This window comes from Abramis brama, assembly GCF_963993115.1.
Source record: "Abramis brama genome assembly, chromosome: 12".
Lineage (NCBI taxonomy): Eukaryota > Metazoa > Chordata > Actinopteri > Cypriniformes > Leuciscidae > Abramis > Abramis brama.
The window spans coordinates 13,410,168-13,429,993 of NC_139974.1; the positions used below are offsets into that span (position 1 = coordinate 13,410,168).

The 19,826-nt window shown below is 43.6% G+C and overlaps 1 protein-coding gene and 1 long non-coding RNA gene across 3 annotated transcripts in view; one reads left to right on the forward strand and one right to left on the reverse strand.

The window, feature by feature from the left end:
- Window positions 1–4,526: 4,526 nt before the first annotated feature.
- LOC311093138 (fibrocystin-L-like) overlaps window positions 4,527–19,826 on the reverse strand; it is a gene marked incomplete at its 5' end in the record, with an annotated part of 64,676 nt that continues 49,376 nt past the window's right edge. Inside the window, 9 exons of one of the 2 annotated variants that reach the window (XM_084130290.1) lie at window positions 4,527–4,770; window positions 4,811–5,038; window positions 5,144–5,297; window positions 15,303–15,449; window positions 16,188–16,339; window positions 16,421–16,762; window positions 16,873–17,008; window positions 19,370–19,527; window positions 19,660–19,824. In XM_084130290.1, coding sequence (XP_083986416.1) covers window positions 4,824–5,038; window positions 5,144–5,297; window positions 15,303–15,449; window positions 16,188–16,339; window positions 16,421–16,762; window positions 16,873–17,008; window positions 19,370–19,527; window positions 19,660–19,824 — 1,469 coding nt within the window. In that variant the 3' untranslated portion in view covers window positions 4,527–4,770; window positions 4,811–4,823. Of the gene's footprint in view, window positions 5,039–5,143; window positions 5,298–15,302; window positions 15,450–16,187; window positions 16,340–16,420; window positions 16,763–16,872; window positions 17,009–19,369; window positions 19,528–19,659; window positions 19,825–19,826 lie in introns of both variants that reach the window. The other variant, XM_084130289.1, reaches the window with a different exon arrangement.
- On the forward strand, window positions 18,091–19,805 carry LOC311093142. The gene is made up of 3 exons (XR_014608369.1): window positions 18,091–18,271; window positions 19,378–19,546; window positions 19,691–19,805. It is a non-coding gene; the product is annotated as an uncharacterized lncRNA (long non-coding RNA).

Sequence of the window (19,826 nt, forward strand, 5' to 3'; positions counted from 1 at the left end):
ACACGATAAAATTGTGGTGTACTTGAATGAGCAAAAAGTTTTAACTCTTACGGAGGCCGCTGTGTGTGCTGACGAATTTGTATTAACGCACAAAAACGTATTCGTTGCACCTGCTCGTCGAGAAACATCAAATTTTGCCAATTCTGAGAGAACTTCAAAATCGTCTAAACTCTTGAAGCCATCAGTGCAACCTGATGATCGTGAGTGTTTTTATTGTCACGAAGCAGGTCATTTGATTGCTGTATGTCCTGTTTTGAAAAAGAAAAATAAGACTAAACAGCCTAAAGGAGTCGGTTTTGTACGAACTATTACTAAACCGTCGAAGCCAGAAATTGATGCAATTTTTAAACCTTTCATTGGTCAGGGAATGATTTCTTTAAGTGATCTGGAAAATGATCAAGTACCTGCTACTATGTTGCGTGACACTGGGACAGCGCAGTCTTTTATTTTGGATAGTTCGTTGCCATTTTCAGAGAAAACGTATTGTGGTTCTGATGTGTTAGTGCAGTGAATTGCAATGCGAGTAGAAAAGATTCCCTTGCATAATATATTCGATCTGAATGGGTTACTGTTTTCGTAAAAGTGGCCGTTCGTGCTCGGTTACCTATTAATGGCGTAATTCTGATAATTGGAAATGACTTGGCAGGTGGAAAAGTTTTCCCTTTCCCTGAAGTCATTCAGAATCCGCTAGATGAAACACGTGTAAGCAAGGTGCGGTAGATTTGTCCGTGTTTCCTGCCTGTGTGATTACTCGAGCTCAATCACAAAAATTTCCCACCGTAATTGATCTTTCTGACACTTTTCTTGTTGATGAAAATGTGACCGATTCTGGTACATTACTGTCTGAGATGTCCGCGTCTAAGCCGCTGTCTAGCAGTGGTGCTGAATTTGGTTCCGCTAATTTGTTACTTTCTGTAGATCGGAGGCTGTTGGCTGCCGAGCGAAAAACAAGATCAGTCGCTCGAATTTTGCCGAGATTCTGCTGTAAATGCAAAATAAATTGTGAATAAGTCAACTGGTTATTACTTCAAGGATGGGGTATTAATGCGGAAATGGACACCTTCAGTGTCGGATAATTCAGGTTGGGACATATTGTACCAGATAGTCGTTCCCAAATGTTTTCGAGAACAGGTGTTAAGTGTGGCGCATGATAATGTGGCTGGCCATTTAGGTGTGGCTAAAACGCTTTATCGAGTTTTGCGTCATTTCTTTTGGCCTAGAATTAAGTCCGATATTACAAAATATTGCAGATCATGTCATGCTTGTCAAACGGTTGGGAAGCCTAACCAGGTTATCTCCCCAGCACCTTTAAAGCCGATTCCTGCTATAGGAGAACCATTTGAGCGTATAATATTAGATTGTGTCGGACCTCTACCGAAAACGAAAGCAGGTCATACTTACTTGCTTACGCTCATGTGCACAGCAACTCGTTATCCTGAGGCGATACCACTTCGTTGAGAGCTAAAGCCATTGTGAAAGCTCTAACGGTGTTCTTTTCTACTTTTGGGCTTCCGAGAATTGTTCAGACGGACCAGGGAACCAATTTTATGTCCCTGTTGTTTAATCAAATTTTGTCTCAGTTGCATGTTAAACATATCGTTTCCAGTGCCTATCACCCTGAGTCTCAAGGAGCATTGGAACGATTCCACCAAACATTGAAAACCATGTTACGCACATATTGTGTTGATTCCGAAAAAGAATGGGACGAAGGATTACCACTGTTGATGTTTTCTGTACGTGAGACTGTACAGGAGTCTCTGGGGTTTAGTCCCGCAGATAGTTTTTGGGCATACGGTGCGCGGTCCACTTAAGCTGCTCAAAGAAAACGGGTTGTCTGAAACAAAGCCATCGTGCAATCTTTTAGATTATCTTAGCTCATTTCGAGAACGTCTGCATAAAGCTCGAGATCTGGCTCGGTCAGCTTTATCAAATGCTCAAATAAAGATGAAGGTGTGTTTTGATAAAAAGGCAGTCATTCGTTCTTTTGTGAAGGGAGACAAAGTTCTTCTTTTGTTACCACTGCCTGGTTCTTCACTGCAAGCAAAGTTTTCTGGACCTTATGTTGTGGAGCGAAAGCTCAGTGATACTGACTATATCATCTGTACCCACGATGGACAGAGAAAAACCCACGTGTGCCACATTAACATGTTGAAGCGTTATGTTGTTTGTGATGAACAAATGGAGTTAAACAGCTCTACTGTTCCAGTTGCTTCTCTTTCTGTGGTACCTTCCTGCGGGGATGAAGACGGGTTAAATCTACGGAGTATGCCAGTGTCTGATGTCAGATTGAATAATTCTGAAACTTAGTCAGATCTTAATTCTCACTTATGTCATTTATCTGCGAATCAACGAGATGGCATTGTGAGTTTGATCCAGTCTTTTTTAGGACTGTTTTCGGATGTGCCTACTCAGACAAATGTCATTCAGCATGATATTGATGTGGACGAACATCCACCCATTAAGCAACATGCGTATTGAGTCAATCCAGTGAAATGAAAAATCATTAAGTCTGAAGTGAAATATCTACTGGAAAATTATTTCGCTGTCCCGAGCAGAAGTGCTTGGAGCTCGCCCTGTCTACTTGTTCCGAAACCTGATGGTACTCATCGATTCTTTACGGATTACCGTAAGGTAAATGCGATCACAAAACCTGATTCATTTTCACTACCGTTAATGGAAGATTGTGTGGATAATGTGGGATCGGCTCAGTTTGTTACAAAACTCGACCTTCTAAAGGGGTATTGGCAGGTCCCCTTAACTGAACGTGCAGCCGAAATATCTGCTTTTGTTACTCCAGACAATTTCCTGAATTATACTGTGATGACTTTCGGGCTTAGGAACGCGCCGGCGACTTTCCAGCATTTAATGAACACCATCTTGGCTGACGTTAAGAACTGTAAAGCCTATTTGGATGACAATGTCATGTATTCATCTAGCTGGAAAGAACATATGGACACCCTCTTTGCTGTTTTCACACGCTTGCTCAATGCTTCCCTCACGTTGAATTTGGCTAAGTGTGAATTTGCCAAGGCAACTGTTCTTTATTTGGGTAAGCGGGTTGGACAAGGACAAGTAGCCTACGTCCTGCAGTCCAGAAAGTGCAGGCAATTGTTGATTTTCCGGTGCCTCAAACCAAGCGTGATCTTCGCCGTTTTTTAGGAATGGCAGGTTATTATAGAGCATTTTGCCGAAATTTCTCTGATGTGGCCTTACCATTAACTAATCTGCTCCGTGCCTCGCAGAAATTCTTGTGGTCTAATGAGTGTCAACATGCTTTTGAAGCTGTAAAGTGTCTGTTGTGTAGTGATCCAGTGTTATTATCTGCGCCAGATTATTCACGTTCTTTTAAACTTGACGTTGATGCTAGTGCTACCGGAGCCAGAGCAGTCCTCTTGCAGGATGATATTCACGGAGTTGAGCATCCTGTAGCCTACTTCTCGAAAAAGTTTTTGCCATATCAGTTACACTATAGTACTATTGAAAAAGAGGCACTTGCTTTATTACTGGCGTTACAACATTTCAAAGTGTACGTGGGATCAAGTTCTATTCCTCCTCCCGTTGGCAGATCCCAAAACCTTCAGTGTATTGTGTTCGTTTTGTTTATGATGATTTAATTTGGTTCTGTTTTAGGTAGGGGTGTCCTGCCATTTATTTTGATTTTGTTTGTGATCTGTTTATTTATAGGGAGTTAGGGAAGTTACTTTGTAATTTTGTTTATTCCCTGATTAGGAAATTTATATATGTTTGTTTATAAGTTTATTTTGTTTATTATTTTGGCCTTGGGGCACCCTGAAGCCATTGCTCCTTAATTTGTCTACTCTTTCCACTTTAAATAAATTATACTTTTGTGGAACTTAGTTTTGTGTTGTTGGTGATCTGTCGGCTGGGGCTGGTTTCCTTTTGCCATCATTAAAAGCGCTTGCCAAGCCCGTCCTTATAATACGGGACGTAACATGTACCTATGATAAAAATTACAGACCTCTACATGCTTTGTAAGTAGGAAAACCTGCAAAATCGGCAGTGTATCAAATACTTGTTCTCCCCACCGTATATGAAAGGCTAATCCAAGAGATAACAGCAGCAACATGAACGAGAGGCAAAACAAAAGTGGAACAGGAAATAAAACACAGGATGACAAGAGCAAAATGGCAGACATGACCCAAACAACGATCTGACAAAGACTGACTGCAACACAAGGGTAGATATAGGGAGAGATAATGAGTGTCAGGTGAGGTTGGCCTGATTAACTCGTCAGCGTAATGAGTTGCGCAGCAACGCTGAAAGGCAATCAGGCCACAGACAGAAACACAACACATGCAAGGATGAACACACAGACCCATGAACAGTGACACAGCTTGTCACTCACATGAGACCATATGAGATCCAATTGTTTCCCGATGGACAATATCAAGTCCCACCCAACATTCATTTCACATGTATTTATGACAGAAGGAAGAAAAGATCACAATTTTGATTTCATGCCAACTTCAATGGAAATGTTTGTATATGTTCAAGACAACAGAAGCATGATAGAACTTGATTTTATTGAGCATATAAATGTATAATTTCCAAAGTAAAGTAATATGAATAGATTTAAATCAAATAAAAACTTTTGTTAAAAGTAACAGTTGATTTTGTTGTTCTACAGTCTCAGAATAATAGTTGTAGCTTACAGATCATGATCATATGTGAAAACAACAGAAGTATATAGACAAAGGCAAATCATTTGAAGGCGAAGTTATATATATATATTATATGTATACGAGTGCACTTCTTCATTGGTTCTAGAGTTCCCTGCATAAGAGTGCACTTCTTCATTGGTTCTAGAGTCCCCTGAGCAGGAGGAGTAAACCACTCAACAACATGATACACAGATACACAGATGATGACGAGACAGCTGGACTGGAGTCAAAGATGCTGGGGAAATCATCATCCGTAGTGATGACTACAGAAGACGGGGTTGTAGGTGATCTGAGCGTAAAAGATCTGGACTCAGCTTTCCATTCATTTAGAGTAAAGGCCAACTTCAAGTTATCACCTTTAGGAGAGGTACAGAGAGAGAAATTATTGTAAATGCTTAAAATAACAAGTGACATTGGCCCTAAAAAAATCTAAATCATATAGGCTAATAGAGACGACCCACCACTTGTGAAGATGGCTAAGTCAGTGTAATTGGCCCAGCAGCCACTGAACGGGATGGTGGTGTTTCCGTAAAGCCCCTCTGTTGGATTCCCATTAGCATCTTTGAGCACAGCTGAGATGGTTAGAGTCGTCACACCCACGGACACACAGTCACCCTGGAAACAGACACACACAAAAAAGATGTTCTGCTTATTCGATACCAGGTGTGGTTTCATAGTAATCAATCACCTAGGTAGGGTTACACCAGTCATTCATAAGTTCTTAATTAAAGGGTCATAAAAAACCCTTGATTTAGTACTGGTCGTTTATACCTACTGTAAGATCTGAAGATTTTTTTAACTTAAAAATTGGTATTTTAAACATAACCCCTATGACAACAAACTCACAAAAAAAAAAACGTATCATTAGAGACTAACAAAAATCATGAACAAATCAAATGTGGAAGGGCATTTAAAAGGTCTAATAATATTTCCATTACAAGAAGTTGTAATTACTCATCTGATTTTGCCAGATGAGAAGTTTATCTATGTATCATATTTTTACTCTTTTAATTCATTTTATAACTGTATCATATATCTATTTTAATTTCTTTTATAACTGTTTTAATTTTCCGTGCTTTTATTTAGTAGTTATTTGAATTCCTTTCTGTGTAAAGCACTTTGAATTGCCATAGTGTATGAAATGTGCTATATAAATAAACTTGCCTTGCCTTTGTCACAGTGTCTGGTTTGTGTTCCCTTGGTGTCCACTAGAGGTCCCCTTCCCCCTAGGTGTCATTCTCATTAGGAACTGCATTTCACACAATCCTTGTCTGCACTCATCACTGTTCATTGTACCCAGCTGTTCCCCATCATAATTGTTAGTTCTGTGTGTATTTATACCCTGTCTGTTTTAGTGTTTGTTACGGAGTCCTTGTTATTCGTCACACCACCTTTGAGGGCTGTTGATCGTCTGTGTCTTGTTCTGTTCTTGTATTTTTGGATTGCTTACATTGAGTTTGACCTTTGCCTGGACTGTTTACGAGTACGGATTTCCCCAATAAATATTACTTACTGCTATTGGATCTTCTCCTCTTTGTTCGAGAGCGAGTGGATGCTGCGGTCTCCCCGGAATCTACCGGGAATGCAGCACTCTGCTCAGTGAGACGATCCCACCAAGTGAAACATTCAAACAAAGTTAAGTGAGGCTCCGCCTCTGGTTCTTTGGGGAGACAGGAGGTCTTACCCCTCCTCTGCTGTTTCTGATGGCAATGTGCAGGCTCTGGGCTGGACGGAATCAGCGGCGGATGGGGCTCTGGGCTGGACATCACCAACCCAGGGTCGAAGAGGGGCCAGAGTGGAGAGTGGTATCGGGATTCCTCTCGACCACCTCCTCTATTGCAGCCTCCACGGGTCCCGCGAAATTTGACCAACCGGGTCCTCTCAAAAATCTGTCTTCTCTCCCGCTCAGTGGCTCGGGAAGAGACATTGGCATACATACCGCTGGATCTTGAGTCCTTCTGTCACGATCCACTCACAGGAAAAGAGGAGAAGATCCAATAGCAGTAAGTAATATTTATTGGGGAAATCCGTACTCGTAAACAGTCCAGGCAAAGGTCAAACTCAATGTAAGCAATCCAAAAATACAAGAACAGAACAAGACACAGACGATCAACAGCCCTCAAAGGTGGTGTGACGAATAACAAGGACTCCGTAACAAACACTTCTTCTTCTTCTTTTTTGTTTATTGGCGGGTGGCATCTAACGTCTAGGTGCATTTCCGCCACCTACTATGCTGGAGTGTGAGTCGGAGTAAGATCATAATAATAATAAAAAATAAAAAATAAAAAACCGTAACAAACACTAAAACAGACGGTATAAATACACACAGAACTAACAATCATGATGGGGAACAGCTGGGTACAATGAACAGTGATGAGTGCAGACAAGGATTGTGGGAAATGCAGTTCCTAATGAGAATGACACCTAGGGGGAAGGGGACCTCTAGTGGACACCAAGGGAACACAAACCAGACACTGTGACAGCCTTACATTTACAAGCACTGCAATCTCTGAACAAATGACACACGTGTCAGAAAGAAATGAAAAAGGCATAGTTCCTTTTTTGTCCATTCATCTTTGAATTTTCGGTTTTCATCATTGTCTTCTGTGTATCAGAATAATGAATCATGTCATCGCGTTGATGATCAAACGTACCACTGTATCAGTGTTATTTGCACACATATATTACATGTGAAGAAGACATGAAGTATATGTGCATACACAGTGCTGGTTCATGTTTGGAGCACTAGAGTAACTGTGATCCACATTGCAATTGTTGTTAAACTTATTGTGGCGTTCCATGCAGAAACCACTGTTACTGTACTGAGGAAACATATACTTATGGCACGTGTCCGAACAGTGCAGAAGCGGTCTGGTGACATTTGAATTCTCCACTGTAATGCGTTCTCATGCATAATACAGCACATTGATTGGATTAAAAGAGTTCATTCTTATGAATAATGCAGGAAAAAGCTCACAAACTGATGACGTAGACACATACTCTCCAATCACAGCAGCCAATCACCACTCCGAATTAGAGGGACAGTTCTCTTACGAGAGGTTCTCTCGTACTGCGTAATATCTTACGCTATGGGGAAAAGTCTCTTTTCCGCGAGATACTGAAGCCAAAAAATTATCCTTAATTTTGTATTAATGTAAAACGCGTTGCAGCAGCACGCAGACATAGGCAAGACGGCTCGCATGCCTATTGGCTGCTCTGCGGCAACTGCACCAGCCTATCGAGAGAGGCCCTCATGACGTCAGATCCAATGAGGGCGCTTTGCGCCCTCAACGTCACGTCCCGCCGAAACGGGTGTGGCCAGGGCCTATAAATCAGGCTCGACAGGGCTGGATAAACTGATTTTTTTGAAGCTCACGCATCGCTGGATCCGGAGAGAAAGAAGCCGCGCCGTTTGAGAAAGCTCTTAAGCGGGACGAGCCACTGCACCTGAAGCCGCTGGCCGCGCCGCCTTCAGTCGCCGTTCCTGCTGCGCTATCCGGCGTTATATCCTTTTCTCTGCTACTGTGTTTTGTGTGTGTGTGTGTGTGTTCGCCGCCGCGACACACACTCTCATTGCCTAAAAGAGCCGGGCGTCTTTTTCAAGATGCCCTTTTCCTGCCTGGGTGAGGATCACGCAGCTCTCACGCTCGCTGACGGCGGCTGCCCTCACTGCGAGCTACTGCTTACGGCGACTCTGACGACTCGCCTGGCATCCTTCTATGAGACTGCACCTCCGCCCGCCGTGGGACCGCGCCGTAAAAGCGCCGTGCTCACGAGTCCCGGAACTTCCCCCAACCTGCAAAAGCTCGCCGGTGCACCCGCCTGCTTCACCCGCTTCGCTAGAGTCTCTTCCTGATGGACAGCGGCCGCCGTCTGCCGCCGCTTCCGTCGTGGATATCAACCAAGAAGCCGCGTCTGTGGGGGATGATACCTGCTCTATCCTGGCATCGGGCAGTGAGGATTGGGCGAGCTCTGTGGATCTCGCGCCCTCTGCTCGCGAGCCGTCTGCAAAGAGCCAGCAAAACGGGGCTAGTTTTTTTTTACAAGAAAGCTACCCCGCCCTTGCCATTCACGCGTCACTCTCCGGCGAAAGGAGAAAAGAGAGTGTTTTAATCCCGCCGAGGCCGGACTAACATCCTTTTCTCACACATTTTCTCAGTCCCCTCTGAAGTTTAGGCGACTGGAAATGTCAATATTGCAGTAACGAGCCTGTTATAATACACGCGCGCCTGCAAACGAACGCCGAAGCAAAACATGATGACGCTCTCTCTTCCCGCTCTCTCTCCCTTCGCTCGTGCCGCGCAAACTGCGCCGTTCACAGGGGATGTCGGAAGCGGACGGTTACTGGGCTAGTTAGTTTCTTTACATTACAAGAAAGCTACCCCGCCCTCGCGTGCGTCGCCGGCGAAAGAGAGTGTTTTTAGTCCCACCGAGGCCGGACAAACCTCCTTTTCTCACACATTTTCTCTGCAGTTCAGGCGACTGGAAATGTCAATATTGCAGTAACGAGCCTGTTATAATACACGCACGCCTGCAAACATACGCTCTCTTATATGCTCGCGCTAACTGAAAGCTTATGTGTTTCCCCCTGCAGCTCAGTGGCGGAATCTTAGGCTTTCGCGCCAGAGACCCGTGTTCGAATCCCGGGTCGGGCGGCAGGTGAAATTATGCCGTCAAAGCCTTTCGCTCTGTCAGTCCCCTTAAAAGGCGACTGCAGATGTGTATTTTGCAGCCAACGAGCGTGTTGTACAACCCGCTCGCCTGCACCCAAACACCATTTCGAAAAAAAAGAAAAAAAAAGAAATGAGGCCTCAAAGTCTTCCTAGCCCGCCTAGGAAGGCGACAGTGTTCAAGTCCCGCTGCGGCCAGACTTCCACCAAAACTTCTCGCTCGTTCAGTTCCAGGAAATGTGACTGTTCCAGTGTATTTTGCAGTAAACAAGCCGGAACCACAGCCCGCTTGCCTGCACATAAACGCCGTTTCTACGGCGACCCAGATAAATCCCATAAAGGGTGTATTTTCTGGTATTCCGGCCACGGCCGATGGTGTTATGAGTGTAGTAAAAATGCCCACAGCCCAGTGCTCATGCCTACACACAAGCACAAACACATAAAATCGACCCATGTCGATTGTGCATTAAATGTAGTAAATGTGCACACGACTCAGTGCCGACAAACACTACATTCTGCTTGTCTCACAAACGAAACCAGCACCCATTCAATCTGCCTAGGCAGATGGTGTATTCAGTGCAGTAAATGTGCCCGATGTCCCGCGCCCACATTCACTCACAGACATGACAAGCCCCACGGGCTCGCCCCGCCCTCCCCCTCTCGGCTGACTGCCGCAGAGGAGTCGAGCGAGGGCAGATTGCCCGCTGTGATCAGCGCGCCCCCTCCACCTCGAATGTCGCAAGCACAGCGTTCATGTTACAGCACACCGAAGCTCTTCGGTCGCCATGCGACCAGAGCTCACATTTCATTCAACCCCTAGCCATTCGTGCAGATGCATGGGCAGTGCTTCCCGGGGTTTTCAGAGTGGGTGCTAAACATTGTAAAGAGAGGCTATTCGCTACAGTTCAGTCTACGTCCCCGCCATTGTGTGGCACGCGTCGAAACTACGGTAAAGAAAGTAGTACACCTACTTCGAGCCGAAAATAACGAAACTGTTGAGCAAAGGGGCCATAGAGCTTTTATCTCAAGCTCAGAGCGAAGGGGGGCTGTACGGCAGATATTTTCTGGTACCGAAAAAAGACGGGATCTCAGACCCATACTAGATCTAAGACAGCTGAACAAAGTGCTTGCAAAACGCCAGTTCAGAATGCACACAACCAGAAAAACCCTCACGCAGATTCGCCGAGGGGACTGATTTATGTCAATAGATCTGAAGGACGCATATTTCCAAATACAAATAGCGTCACGTCACAGGCGGTTTTTGAGATTCGCCTTCGAGGGCCAGGCATATCAGTACACAGTCCTGCCGTTTGGCCTGTCCATGGCACCCCGTACATTTACGATGTGCATGGACGCGGCGCTCGCACCACTGAAACTCCGGGGCATGCGAGTGTTGAACTACTTGGACGATTGGCTGATTCTAGCTCAATCACACTCAGAGCTCATAGAGCACAGGACCATTTTACTCGAACACCTCGAGAATCTGGGTCTCAGAGTCAATTGGGCGAAGAGTTCACTGTCTCCCAGTCAGAAATATCTTTTCTGGGCACAGAGCTGGACTCACTGTCTATAACAGCGCAGCTATCGCCACAACGCGCACTGAATATTCAGCGCATGACGGAATCCTTCCGCTGCTGCGCTATTGTCCCGCTCAGGAAATTTCAGAGAACGCTGGGTCTCATGGCCTCAGCATCGTCAGTACTTCAGCTGGGTCTGCTTCGCATGCGCCCACTTCAGTTCTGGCTAAAAGCGCGAGTACCACGTCGAGCGTGGACCTCTGGTCTGTTTCGCCTCAAGGTCGACAGAGAATGCGTTTCAGCTCTGAAACCATGGAAAGCGACCGATTGGTACCGATCAGGTGTAAGCCTGGGGACTTCCTCGAGTGTGAAGGTGGTGTCCACGGACGCCTCCACCTCGGGATGGGGAGCGCTGCTCGAGGGCAGACCGTTCTTCGGCCAGTGGTCAGAATGGGAAAGCTTCTGCATATAAACTGCCTGAAGATGATAGCAGTCGACTATGCGCTGAGGCGCTTTTGTCCCCGGATAAAGGGACACCACGTCTTGGTCCGTTCGGACAACATGTCGGTGGTGGCCTATATAAATCGCCAGGGAGGTCTCAGGTCCCGAAACCTTTACAGGCTGACGGAGCGCCTCCTGGTTTGGGCTCAGCACAATTTGCGCACGCTCAGGGCAGCGCACGTGCCAGGTCACCTGAATATTGGACCAAACAGACTGTCCAGGAACAATGTTCCGGCAGGAGAATGGTCTCTACACCCACAAACAGTCCAGCTGCTGTGGGACACGTTCGGCAGAGCGGAGATAGACCTGTTTGCGTCTCAAGAAAACGCTCACTGTCTGGAGTTTTTCTCCAAAAGCAGGGATGCGCTGGCCCACGTCTGGCCTCGCCGTCTGCTCTATGCTTTTCCCCCAGTCACACTCATGCCTCAGGTTCTAGAGCGAATCAGGGAAAACGGATGCTCAGTGCTGCTTGTGGCTCCGCTCTGGAAAAACCAGTCCTGGTTTCCAGTCCTGATGCAGTTGGCAGACACTGCCCCGTGGCCGATACCGGTGAGGAGGGATCTTCTCTCACAGGCCAAGGGCTCGATCTGGCATCCTCGCCCGGAGCTCTGGTCCCTGCATGCTTGGACCATCAACGGGTATCTACTAGCCTCCCGGAAGGAGTGCTAAACACAATCACGCAGGCTAGGGCCCCGTCTACTAGACGGCTCTATTCCTCAAAATGGTCTGTGTTTTCTGGCTGGTGTACAGCCCGTGGCTTGTCACCCCTGGACTGTGGGGTGGCGGAGGTTCTCTCCTTCCTGCAAGAGCTGTTGGATAAGGGTAGAACCCCATCCACGCTCAAGGTCTATGTGGCGGCCATAGCAGCGTTTACTAAACCAACGCTTGGCCAGTCACTTGGAAGGAATGATTTGGTCATCCGCTTCCTTAGAGGAGCTAGAAGACTGAATCCTCCCAGACCTCCATCAGTTCCCATGTGGGACCTTTCTACGGTCTTAGAGGCCATGAAAGATGCCCCGTTTGAGCAGATACAGTCTATAGACATTAAGCACTGTTTCTTCTGGCTCTCGCTTCAGTGAAGCGGGTAGGGGACTTGCACGCACTCTCAGTGAGCGCATCATGTATGGAATTCGGGCCGAATGACTCGAAAGTCATACTCAAGCCAAGACATGTGTATGTTCCTAAATCCCTCAACACACCGTTTAGGGCTCAGGTGATTTCCCTGTCGGCCCTGCCGGTCTCTAATGAGGAGAAGGACGCAAGCTTCCTCTGCCCGGTCAGGGCGTTAAGGGCTTATGTGTCTCGCTCAGCTGTCTTCAGACAGACAGAGCAGCTCTTTGTCTCGTTCTACGGACGCTCCAAGGGACTTGCCGTGTCGAAACAGAGTCTATCCAGATGGATAGTTGATGCTATAGCGCTGGCTTACGCCTCTAAGGGCCTGCAGTGCCCATTGGGTGTCAGAGCGCACTCCACGAGAGGCATGGCCTCATCGTGGGCTTGGTCTAGAAGGATTGCATTGCAAGATATCTGTATGGCGGCAGGCTGGGCCTCCCCGTCTACATTTATTAAGTTTTACAACCTAGAGGTTCCCGCCTTGCAGGCCAGGCTGCTTTCGGTCTAAAGATCAGTATTGTCTGCCCCGATGTTCTCGGCCCAGACTACTGAAACTGCTTGAGCCATGCTCGCTGTTGAATCATGTGTCCCCTTGGGGTGTGTGTAAGACCCATAATATTTATCAGAACTAGGCCGAGTTTTCGCCCTGGCTGTATGTATACTATCTTATAATTGCTCCTTATAGGATGCTGTTTATTACAGGAATGACGCCTTTGTAGCCTCTCTTCCTGGACTCTCTGTGAGTCCCTTTATGATTTTGCACTATATGAGCCCCGGGCACCTGCCCTTGGGACTTTGGTGTTGGATCTCAGCACGCACAGCGTTTTACACTGTGTTCCCCATAGCGTAAGATATTACGCAGTACGAGAGAACCTCTCGTAAGAGAACGTACTCGGTTACTAACGTAACCTCGGTTCTCTCTAGAGAGGGAACGAGTACTGCGTATCTTGCCGAGTACTGCGTATCTTGCTCATTGGATCTGACGTCATGAGGGCCTCTCTCGATAGGCTGGTGCAGTTGCCGCAGAGCAGCCAATAGGCACGCGAGCCGTCTTGCCTATGTCTGCATGCTGCTGCAACGCGTTTTACATTAATACAAAATTAAGGATAATTTTTTGGCTTCAGTATCTCGCGGAAAAGAGACTTTTCCCCATAGCGTAAGATATTACGCAGTACTCGTTCCCTCTCTAGAGAGAACCGAGGTTACGTCAGTAACCGAGTACGTTCTCTCCAAAATTAAATTCTATCATCATCATAGAAGATCAGTTCTTTCAAACCTGTTATTTTTTTCTGCTGAACACAAAAGATATTTTGAAGAATTTCGGTAACCAAACAATTGATGCATCCCATTGACTTAATACTTATAAAAAATAAAAAAAAACATAAGAAATTACATTTATTTCGACGAGGCATGCTGTTTAGGTTGGGTTTGTGCTGAAGAGCTGCTAACAAAGTTAATTTATAAACATAATGTTCTCTCTCTTAAGATGTAAGCGAGTGTAAATATCAATGTTATCATGTATGTTTAAAGGAATGAAGTCTGTTGAGTAAAACAAACTTATCGATATAATTCAGCCAATTTTCCATATAAAAAGTATTTCCGAACTTTTATCAACTAAAATAACTAGCTTCCAGCAGACGGCCGTACACAGGTCGACCTACGCCAAAAGAGTAACACTTGACGCATGTATGATGTAGGATGTAGGAGTAGCGTAAGCTCTGACACCTCCCGCGGTTCAAACCATAGACAGTATAAGAAACGGACACAGCGACCCGAGTTCGAGTTCAGTTCAACGAGACGAGTTCAACGAAGAAAAGTGAAGTCAATTAGAAGCACTCACTTCCTGATGGCTGAGCGTACTGCGCAGCCTCAAACTGAGCTTGACAACGTAGATGTGACGTGAGCAACCTGTCTGACAGTTGTAAGTCTTCTAGTAGCTGTGCCAAGAGAAATCTGAATCATTCCCTTCTGAATCTTGCAGAGACGGAGAGCGTGAGTAGGAGCTGTCCATGAGCTAGGAGCAGGAGCAACTTTATGACTCTCTATGGGCTTCTCCCTTGACTTTATCGGACTTTATGCCTCCACGTCCCCCCGAATGACTGCGAGCTTCTCCTCCTGTCTATACGGTAATTTCTCTACTGTGCGACCGAGAGTCGCTTGGTTATGACGCAATCGTTAGCCTATTTTTACAAAAACGGCTTCTACGGGGGCATAACGTAAGATACAAGGTAATGGAGCCTTTTATACATTGTCAAGTTTCTTTAGAAATAAACAATGGACAAATGTCTTTAAATGCCTCAGATGTAAAGTTATTCACTGTCAAAGTGACGCCAAAATGAATGGGAGTCAATGGAATGCTAACAGCAGGTGATGGCTTGCTAGCCAATGGCTGCCCCCAGGGAAGGTACGCTTTCCGGGTGCTGGATTACCCCCTTGGTTCAAACAAACAGACCTGGGCAACCGCATTCGTTATTGCATTGTGAGTCAAGTTCGAGGGAAGCTAATTATTTTAGTCGATAAAGTTTTAAATATGGATATTTTTCTTATACAAACTCATCGCTTCGCTTCAGAAGGCCTTTATTAACCCCCACAGAGCCGTTTCGAGCACTTTTATTATGGATTGATGCGCTTTGATGGACTTCTAAAAAATATATACCCATTGACTCTCACTATAAAGCTTGGAAGAGCCCGGACATTTTTTTTATATAACTCCGATTGTATTCGTCTGAATGTCATATACACCTAGGATGGCTTCAGGGTGAGTAAATCATGGGCTAATTTTCATTTTTGGCCGAACTATCCCTTTAATAAAATCTCACTGCTGCGTCTAGAGCCATGATGCTGGGCTGCACGCTGAGGGGTCCGGGTGACGATCCGGCCACTGGCTGGACCACCACCATCAGGGATGATACCGTCTTGACCGTCTCCACCTGCTGGTCTTCACGGGTCACCTCCTGAGTGGCCACCTGAGAGAGAGACCGTTACAATTAAAATAAGGAAAAGCATATTGTGTGCTTTACTGTAGAGCATCTATTATTGGATCTTATTCTGTTAAAAATTCAAAGGGATATTCGGGGTTTAGTAGAAGCTAAACTCAATGAACAGCATTGTTGATTACAACAAAAATCAATTTCGTCCCACAGGTTACAGTGATGCACTTACAATGGAAGAATTTTAAAACAGAAATGTGAAACTTTTAATTTTACAAAAGCACTTATTCTTGTGTATTATTTGAGTTGTAGAGCTGTTTAAAGCATAATTATTACAGTAGTTTTAAGAGTTATGGTGTTGTCATGGTGACAAAGTTGTAAAATTAGATATAATTTCACAGAGATAAGGTTATTTTACAGCATGTTGTGAGTGTATATTAGTACAATTTGTTGTTTGCTTTTGGCATTGGTTCAATTTGTTGTTTGCTTTGGGTCCATGTTTTGACCCAAAAACGCTCACTCGTGATGCCAGACTTAACAAGTGGATTGAAAAGTTGAGTATTTTAATGTTCATGGATTGGCCCCATTCACGTCCACTGTAACCCAGATTGTTGCTTGGTCGATTGAGTTTAACTTGTATTGAACCCATAATATTTCTTTAAATATCAACTTTGTCATATATGTTTCAATTAAAATTTCCAAATGCTGGTTGACATCATCATAACATTTTAAAATGTTAGTGAGTTTGGTCATGTGATCTGATTAGCATCTTACATCGTTCCAGGTGGGGTCACTGGAAGAGGTTGGAGGAGTGATGATGCCCAGGGATGACACATTGAAGCCGATGGACTGACTCAGATTGCCTGAGACAGCAGCACGGCCCAGATCATCAGCAATGTTCTTCAGGGCCGCAAACTGTTGGTCTTCTGCAGATGGTTTATAAATATTAAGACATTGTATTGTGATCTAAACACTGTATTTGTCATTTATTTTATTCTTGCTCTCACCAGTGGTGCTGTTGGTGGATGTCTGAACAGGGGGCTCCCTGATCTCCACCTGTACCGTCAGTCCTGCCGAACGCCTCCTTCTAGCATTAGTACCCTCACGGACGATGTTGGTGATTCGAATCTTGTTCGCCGGTATTTTCAGAAGTAAAGCCAGATTGTTGATAAGGTTTGCCCCGAAGAACTCCGCCTCAGTCATGGCTGGGAGGTTGAAGGCCAGGAACAAAACCGGAGAGGTGCGGATTTGGACCGGCTCTGAGCCACGAAGAAGTATGTTCAGCATTTTGTAGTCCTGGTCAAAGAAGTTGGAGCCGTGACTGGAGTTGAAACTGGGAACGTATTGCCCTGATAAGCACAGAGAGGAATCAAAGTAAGAATTGTTGTTTAGGTTGAAAAATGGTCTTCTGGCCTTCAGAAGGAGCTGTATTAACTTGCATTATTGTGCTGTACTCTACCTGTATAAGTTGGCTCACGCAGAGTGTAGTCAGTTTTGCCAGCATTCCACTCAGCATTTGTTGGACCAACCAAACTGTTGTTAACGTACACATCCAGCCGCTGAGGGTTTGAGTAAAATACAGCAACCCTGACAGCCTGAGAACAGAATATTACTGTAGTTAAGGTTCTACTGTAATATTATATCATAATAACTTAAGTTAAAACAAAAATTATACATACAGTGCTGGTCAGAATTATTTGCCCCCTTGGTAAATATGATTAAAGATGGCTGTAAAAACTTTTGATATTTTATTTGAAAAAAATGAAGCAAAGAATTGAAGCAAACACTTAAGATGGGTTTGGTGCACACAGGGATAAAAAAGTACCCCATGTGTAAAATGAAATACTCTGCTGTATCTTTAATGTTGTGGGCCTAATTTTCTGCCAGAGGTCCTGGACATCTTGTTCAGATACATGGCATCATGGATTCGATCAAATACCAACAGATAAAAAATCTAAACCTGACAACCTCTGGTAGAAATTGTATAACGTGCCATGTTTGGTTCTTCCAACAGGACAGTGATCCAAAAACAAACATCAAAATCAAAACAAAAATGGGTCACTGAGCACAAAACCAAGCATCTGCAATGGCCATCCCAGTCCCCAGACCTGAACCCAATAGAAAATGAGTGGGCTGAACTTAAGAGAAGAAGCGCCAACATGGATCCGGGAATCTGAAGGATCTGGAGAGATTCTGTGAGGAGGAATGGTCTCTGATCTCTTGTCAGGTGTTCTCCAAACTCATCAGGCATTATAGGAGAAGACTTGGAGCTGTTATCTTGGAAAAAGGAGGTTGCAAAAAGTATTTCATAAAAGGGGGCAAATAATTGTTCCCAATGTGTTTTGGAGAAAAACATACATTTCATAATGTGATTTTCCCCCCACTTTCAATTCTTCTACTTCAATGAAAGGTTAGATTTTTGCAATTTTTTTTAATAAAATATCAAAAGGATTAACTGCAGATTTATTTTTTACAGCCATCTTTGATCATATTTACCAAGGGGGTAAATCATTCTGACCAGCACTGTATATATATATATATATTTGTGTGTGTGTGTGTAGTGGGTTTGTAGTGTGTTTGGTGTATTTTTTGGGTGACGTCATGACAAAATGCGCCCCACTTCATTTCCGCCCAAATCGGCTAAAGGGTGCACAGCGTGATGCTGTGTGAGTGTGAGCGTGGAGAGTTGCTGTACACGGAGTGTACATCTTATATCCTCCGCTTCCTTCCTGTTCATGTTGCTGATGATACCCGGTTTTTGTTTGTGTTTTTGTAGCAACAAGCCTGGCATCGTGGCGAACCTTGTACATCTCGTATCTTTCTCTTTTTCCCCTGTTCATGTCACTGATGATACCCAGGTGGGTCGTTTGATTTATTATGTGCAATAAACTGTGCATTGTTTGTTCTTGAGCATGTATGTTTTGTGTGTTGTAGTAACAAACTTGACATTGCGGACGCTGACTTAAAACATTTTGTAGGTAATTTGAATGTTTTATGTGTTTTTATATTTAAAAGAAAATGTATAACTAAATGAAATGTATGGTCTAAATGCAACTTGCATATTTTAATGGTGTATGAATGTAGGTGTATTAAACGTGTATTGTATTAGGAGCTGATCGTGTATTTGACTGCTGTTTTTCCCGGTATTTAAAGTTTATGTATAATTGTGTTTTGATTTGGTTGATTTTGTTATGTGAATATTGTATAGTTTATTTGTCTGTTTTATTTTTCATTTGGCTGATTTTGTAAGGTGAATACTGTATAGTTTGTCTTCGCCCGGATACATATAATAGCAGGTTTGCATTCCTATTTTTTTAATGCAGTTTTGGATATATTTTGGTCATAATGTAGTTTATTTATTTATTTATTTATTTATACACAACTAGCTTATTAATTTTCCTGGATTGTGTTTTGGGTCAACTTTTGTAGCTTTTAAATAAAATATTAACAAATATGTCAAATAATTTTGTGACATAAATTAATAAACTACAGAATTTTATTTTTTAATTACTATATTATTTTACATTATATTTGTTACTAAATTACTAAATAATAATAATAATTATTATCATCATCATCATCAATTATACAAATATTATATATATATATATATATATATATATATATATATATATATATATATGCATCAATTTGTTTCACAATTTAATCAATTAATTGACTGATACTGATTTATCAACTCATTTATTTTGAATATTTTAAAGATAGAAATGTTCTGCACAATTCAGACAAACAAGATATTTTATTTTTTTATTTATTTTTTTTTATTTTTTTTATATTAAATTATACAACAAAATGGAAATAAAATAATAATGCAGGATAAAACTGATTAAAGATTGTTTTCTCCTAATATGCCTTTTATTGTTCTAAATTTTGTATCACCTGTAGATGCGTACAGGTCAGTATAGTCTATTGTCAGTATAATCCATCTTACTAACCTCTGTAGGTCCAGCATTCAGTAACATAAGTCTCAGCTTCTGTGGGGTTGTGCTGGTGAAATAGATGTCAAAGGATTTATTAGTGGCCACAATGGCGTGGAAGAGAGATACTCGCTTCTGACACGTGTAGCCGGCACACCAGCCGTGGTCTTGTGGGCCTGAAACAAGATATTCACAGTAAGATTAAAATTAAATAATACACAAACCTTAAACCTTTTCTGCTTTTATAAAATCCTAAATTATATTATGCATAAAATAGTAGGTGTTACAGGGGGAGGTAAGAGTCATACCATTCACCAAATCCACATATTTGTCCCCCAGGATGGCTACAGGTGAAAGACGCCTGGTCTCTGTGTCTGCGTCCAAACTTTCGATGACCAGCATCCTATAGTTGAGCCCAAAGCACTTGTAGCTCTGCCAGGTGTTCATGTACGTACAGTTGTCTCTGATCACTCCT